Here is a 6,422-nt window from a genome sequence, read left to right as displayed (position 1 = left end):
TGCAAACAAAAAAAATTATCGAAAAAGCTGCTTTGTGTTGCCGCCCCCGTTGAATCAATTGAAAATATTGGTTCCAGGAAATTAAAGGTAAGTTTGTAGCAAAAAGTCGCCCGTCCAGCGAAGAACTAACTCTGGTGGAAGCATTTTTTGGTTCTGGTTCCAACAAAAAAACATGGTTGTAGCAAAAAAATCGATGGTCTAGAAAGAACAAACGGCGGTGGGAGCTTTTTTTGGTGCTGGTTCCAGCAAAATAATTTGTCGGTTCCAGCAAACCTAGTTGTGGTTGCAGCACCCCACCCCTACGCACAAACTTGTCATGGTGACCATGCAACTCACCATGGTCACCCTGCAGCTCGCCGCGGTCGCCGGTTCCAGCAAAAACCAGGCACGGTTGCAGCTCATGCATCAACGGTTGTGGCATCCGTTGTGCTTCAACAAACTAAAACATCAGTGATAGCAAAAGATGCAAAGTTAATGGTTGGTTCCAGCAAATCAAAAGCCGGTGGTAGTAAAAATTGACGCTGTTTTCAGCAAAATACATAACGGTGGTAGCAAAAAAGACAAAAAGGGTGCTAGTTTCAGCAAAAAGAAAATGAACACGCCTATGGAAGCAGAAATTTGTGCGGGTTCCAGCATCTGGATGCCATGGTTGTAGCACTCGCCAGCATCCGGCGCGGTCCCAGCTTTTCTGGGCCACGGTTGCAGCTCCGCCTGGCCGTGATTCCATCATCCCACCATCGCGGTCGCACTGGTCTATGTCCGACCACGGCGCACTGCAGATAGCAGCTTCCGATGAGGCCGGTTCCAGCTCCGGCCACGGCTGGTTGCAGCATCACAGATGTCGGGTGCAGACCGCGGCGAGCGCGTCAAGCAGACGCAACCCCAGCTCACCGCCGCACAAAAAGCATCCACCGCCGCAGCATCACAGATCCTTTGCAGCTCCCCCATGTCTCCCAGTGTGTCACAGGAGGCGGTAGCAGAGAGAGCGTCGGTGGATTGTGGTTTTGACGGGATTAATGGGGGCGGTGCCCGCCGGCGGTAGAAGGGAGTCGAGGAGAGGGAGAGAGCGAGGCAAGGGGATGAGGATTTCTCCGGCTGGCTTTGGTCTTGTCTAGAGAAGATAAGGCTAGTTAGTGAAATGAGGATAGGAAGGATGCCACCACGACGCGTGGGACCACGTGGAAAGCTATCAGGAGTGGCAAGAGTGCCGCGCGTGACCGGCCCAAGCTTCGGCCGGTCCGCCGGCCTCAAACATTTACCATTTATAATTCTACATAAGAAATAAAAGTGTAGTTTTTTTCTTTGAAATGGAAACGAGCGCATAAGGACCTGCTGGTTGGCTGTGGTGGAACTTTTTTATCTGAGAAAAGTTTTGGTTTGTTCTTTTAAAATGGAAGTGAGTCTTTTTTTTAGATGGATGTAAGGTCCCACATGTCATCTCCTAGTTGGTTGAGGTGAGAAAGATTTTCTTTTCTTTTTTTGTGAGATGGAGGCACGCCGGGGGAATCGGGCTCGTTTTGTGAGATAGTTGGCTAAGGCGCAAATTCATCTTATGCGGGGCGCAATAACACGTCCCAACCATCAGTACGATAGCAAACGGCCAAAGTGGCGTCATTGCACCTGCGGTCCATTTATTTCAATGGTTTCTTATTTTGACTAACAAATTATAAATGTATTGCTGAAAAAGGGGGGTTATATTTTTATTTCAAAAATTATAAAAATCGTTGTCAGCCATTTTTGAAGTAGAAACCATCATGTTACGAAATTCAAAAAGGTATTGTGAGTATGAAATGTTTGTCACCTTTTCAAAAAAATGGTCAACGCGCGTTTAAAAATATTCTTTTGAAAAAAGATCAATCCATATTATAAAAAAACATGTATATACAAGTAAAAGATAGTACATGGAAAAAAACAAATAGAAAATGGGGGAGAAAGAACCGAAATAAAACTCTGCTCATGGAGTTGGCGGAGCGCAGAGGCATTGGTGAAATAAATTACAGTCACGTATATTACTTTATTTCCTCCAAATACATTTCACAAACCCATCTCAGATCGCTAACTCGTGTACACTACATGCGCGTATATGACCTTATTTCTCCAAATACACTTCACAGTAAATCCCAACTCCGATCACTAACCTTGTACACACTACATGCGCGATTTAGGCTTGCCGAGGAACGGGTAGTCGGTGTAGCCCACGACGGGGTCAGGGGTGTAGAACGTCTTCCTCACGTACTTGTTGAGGCCGGCGTTGAGCCTGAGCCGCTCGACCAGGTCCGGGTTGGAAATGAACAGCCGCCCGAACGACACCAGGTCGGCGTCGCCGCTCTCCACCGCCTCCAGCCCGAGCTCCCGCGTGTAGCCGCCGCTGCACATGAACGTGCCCTGGTATGCACCCCGCAAGGTGCGCATCAGGCGGCTCTCTTCCTCGGCGCTGCCGTGCGGGCCTGACTCCGTCTGCCCGTAGGCCGCGTACCTCGGCTGCGTCACGTGGAGGTAGGCGAGCTGCCCGGCTTCCTGCTGGAGGGCGTTGACCCGCTCAACGACGGCCATGCCGAGCTGCATCGGGTTCGAGTCGTAAGCGTCAAGGTGGTCAATGGCCGGTGACACCCTCACCGCAGTTCGTTCTGCTCCGATGGCAGATACCACGGCTCGGGTCACCTCGAGTAGAAACTTGCAACGGTTGGTGAGCGATCCGCCGTACTCATCGGTGCGGTCGTTTATGCCGTCCTTGAGAAACTGATCGATGATGTAGCCATGAGCGCCGTGGATCTCAATGCCATCGAAGCCTGGGGATGCAGTTCATCTCCATATCAGCTTACAACTTACAGGGGTCGTTTCCGCTCGTTTAGGTTTATATGGTTGGATGCAAAGGTTTGTGAATTTAAGCATGCCGTTTACCTGCTTTGATGGCGTTTATGGCGGCTTGGCGATATTGCTCAACTATGTCCGGTATTTCCGATGTCGCAAGGCGCCTTGGCGTGGGATACGTTCCATATGAACCATCAGGCAACAATATCTTCCACCTTGCTGATATCGGCTTACCAGTTGAGGATATTGGAGCAGCGCCGTCTGGCTGGTATACTGGTGGATGAAAGAACATTAGTCAAAATTGGAGAACAGATGGTACGTTTACATGCTGTTCATGCTCAAATCTGATGACAGAATAGCAGTTCAGATTTCCAACATAAAGTCAAAGTCATGAATTTTTCAAGAACACAAGAGTTATGACGTTTGTGGTCTTCTATGTTTTGACGATTTCAATATGTTGTAATCCAGATAGATAAAACTATAAATCAATCACGTCCCGGAGTCTCAGAAAAAATAAAAGTGGATGCAAAGATATATCTTCAAGGGCAACTGATAATCTAGGGCGATTGCGTTTAGTAAACCTGTTGCGGATTTCAAAGAAACTGTGTTACCATTACACACATAAATACACACCTTGGTGAGAAGCTCTGCCTACGTGCCATAATTGGCAGAAAAAGATGCCTCCCTTGGCATGAACAGCATCCACCACCTTTTTCCATCCATCTATCTGCTCTTGATTGTATATTCCAGGGACATGAGGAAACCTATCCAACAATGTTTTATTAGTTAATCTTCTGAATTGGCGGTAGAAAACTAAGATAAACTTGCTATATGTCCATGAAGTGTGAGAATCAGAAGAGCCTCTACTAGACATAAATTACGGTAAATATCTCTAGAAAAGGGCAGATTGTTTGAAAAGAGAAAAAAATCGTGTGTGGAAGTTTACAATTTTACGCAGAAACTACAAGATCAAATTTAATTTTGTACAAAAGATGCAAATTTAAAACTTAGGCGAACAGTGACCCCCACTGACTCTTGTTCAATATATAATTTTTTCCTTGTATGTTGCAAATACCACTGAGTTTGATGTAAGAATTCATTTATACATCAGGTAAATGTAGTCTAGGACTCCCAGATGTTTTCCTCAAAACAGTATACGCATGGTTGTAGAATTAGGTCTCCCCTATAGTTTATTTTTCATTTGGAGAGCACATGATTTTCATGGAATCCAGGATCCAGCTCATTTTTACGGATGATATATCTCTCCAGTTTCCAAATATCTATACCACGATCATACATAATACAGTAGGTGTGAAGCATTTGGTTAATGGGACCTGACTACTGGTCCCTTCTATATTTGTTATTACTTAGCTTGAGCAGCTGACAGGAAGCCATCTCTTGTTTTTCATGATTGCAAAAGCTTAAGTACTTGAGCTATCTAGAAAAAACACTAAAACTACTTGCGAATCCAATGCATCTCTCTGAAGATAAATCATAATGTAGGTGTTGCCATGTATGATGATTTCCCTACTCATACTCTGCAACTCCACTTGAAAAGGGCATGGAGTCAGAAAAAAAGGCTACGAGCTTCTGATGGATATTCAATCACATGGTCAGACTGTGGGTACATTAGAGTCAAAGCGCAACAGGAACCTACTTTAGTGATCTAAACGCTCTTATATTAATTTACAGAGGGAGTAGTTGCTAATTAAATATGTCCTGAACCACAATTGACGCACTTATAGTACAAGTTTAAGGAACTTACTCCGATTCCCAAGATCAGGGACCTAAATCACAAGCCGAACATATGTTACACGTTATACTACTTTAAACTATGAAGCAAGGTAGGTCCTCGGTGCTCGTCACTCAACCACCACCTATGAATAGAAATAATGGAAACCAAAGCTAGTACTCTAACCAAATATCCAACGACAAAATGGCCTAACAACCACACTTAAGAGAATCATTCTGCCAGATACTCAGATCTAGCAGGAATATTTATCAGAGGAATGCGCACGCAGTGCTACCAGTAAACAAATCCAAGACCGAGTAAACGACAGTACGACGAGCGCGGATTCTGAAACAGGGACAGTAAACTAGTCCGGACAAGAGCATCGACCATGTGCGGACCATGGAGCGGAGCGAGAGAGAGGTATGAAGTGACGAGATTACCCCGGCCCGGCCGGCGAGACGACGGTGCCCTCGGAGATGAGCAGCCCTCCCTGGGTGGAGCGCTGCGAGTAGTACTCCGCCAGCGCCGGCCCCGGCAGCCCGCCGATGGCCCTGCACCTCGTCATCGGCGCCAGCACCACCCTGCGCGCAGAAATGGTCGCCAGAGTCGAACGAGTGAGCGAAGACCAGAGACGGCCGAATTTTCGGCGCGGATTGAAGGGGGTGGCGGCTCACCGGTGGGCGAGGCTGAAGCGGCGCATCTGGTACGGCGAGAAGAGCGTGGACCGCTGGTCCGGCGCCGGCCGATCCATCTGGAGCTCTCGCGCTGGATCGAGAGGGGCAGTGGGCGAGGCGGGGGAGAGGAGGGGGAGAGGAGGGGGAAAAGAGGGCGCGGCGAGAAGCCAATTGTGGGAGGCAAAGGAAGAATTGGGTGGGAATGGGATGGTGGGCTTCGAAAGCGAACGAATTAAAGCGCACGCGGGGTGTTAAAAGGCGGGCGCTGGAGGAGGTCTTTTTCAGCATGTGGTTTGCGTGTTGACACTTGGATGCAATGATATGAATCTGAAAGCACGCCCCCGATCATCGAGGTGAAAACCTTTTCTTCAGCTATGTGTTGATTTTGACATAGCAATAAATTTATTTATTTATTTATTTGCTAAAGAGCAAAAAAATTAATTGAAATGGTCTTAGATGAACACGTTCTCAACGATGAAAGTCATTAGTCTCGTTAGGACGAACAATTTTGCTTCTCATCATCTCCCATTCTCAATCCAAGGTCATATGCAAGCTGTAGAACCGGATCATGGTCAAGGATAGAAGCTTACAAAAGTCAGGGTTTTTTTTTTGCGAATTTGCAAAAATCAGGTTGATATTCCGAGCCTACATAAGGATGCATCCCTTGCTCAGTTAACCGTCGAACAGCTCGACCCACGTCTGACCTGCATCTTCAACGTTGACCCGCAAATTTCCTCTCGCATCCGTCCATGGACACGGACATGGGAGTCGGCCATTCAGCGTTGTCCGCGTACATTTCAACCATTGTTTGAACTAAACGGACGAAATCCATGCAAGCACGTGGAATTCATATAAACTAAACAAAATTCATTACATTTTGTAAAGTTTTTAACTAAAAACTATACCGGACTAAGGTAAAATTAGTCTACAGTCGGCACCGACGGTTATCCATTCCCATGACATGATACCCTTGACTAGTCTACGGTCGGTCATAGCGGATCTTCATTGCCTTCCCCATGTCCGGCAGCCCGCTCATCGGACTGGTGTGAGCTCCGGAAGTATATGCTTCAACACAAAGGGCGGCTCGCTGATGTCTACTACACAACTTTATTCTTGTAGACTCGTGTTGGGCCTCCATGCGCAGAGTTTTATAGGACAGTAGCAAATTTCCTACAACTAGATGACCTAAGTTTTATCAATCCGTG

General features: G+C 46.8%; 1 protein-coding gene across 1 annotated transcript; it reads right to left on the bottom strand.

Annotated features, from left to right (window-relative positions):
• Positions 1-1,934: 1,934 nt before the first annotated feature.
• On the bottom strand, positions 1,935-5,394 carry LOC119337565 (12-oxophytodienoate reductase 7). Its single transcript, XM_037609728.1, has 5 exons — positions 5,218-5,394; positions 4,984-5,124; positions 3,445-3,575; positions 2,902-3,084; positions 1,935-2,789 (listed from the first exon to the last, which is right to left on the bottom strand). Exons 1-5 carry the CDS (start codon positions 5,292-5,294, stop codon positions 2,149-2,151), a joined length of 1,173 nt encoding a protein of 390 aa, XP_037465625.1. The 5' UTR covers positions 5,295-5,394; the 3' UTR covers positions 1,935-2,148.
• Between the last annotated feature and the right edge of the window lie 1,028 nt (positions 5,395-6,422).

The sequence above is a fragment of the Triticum dicoccoides genome, chromosome 7B, assembly GCF_002162155.2.
Source record: "Triticum dicoccoides isolate Atlit2015 ecotype Zavitan chromosome 7B, WEW_v2.0, whole genome shotgun sequence".
NCBI lineage: Eukaryota > Viridiplantae > Streptophyta > Magnoliopsida > Poales > Poaceae > Triticum > Triticum dicoccoides.
Note: the sequence above shows the minus strand (reverse complement) of the source record. Positions and strands in the feature narration are given on the sequence as shown.

Excerpts from the sequence above, each read along its gene's own strand:
- LOC119337565 (XM_037609728.1), bottom strand. The coding sequence starts at position 5,294 with ATGGATCGGCCGGCGCCGGACCAGCGGTCCACGCTCTTCTCGCCGTAC. Across the intron at positions 5,125-5,217 it reads CGCTTCAGCCTCGCCCACCG|GGTGGTGCTGGCGCCGATGA; the intron begins GTGAGCCGCCAC and ends TTCTGCGCGCAG. Across the intron at positions 3,085-3,444 it reads AGGCAGAGCTTCTCACCAAG|TATACCAGCCAGACGGCGCT; the intron begins GTGTGTATTTAT and ends TTCATCCACCAG.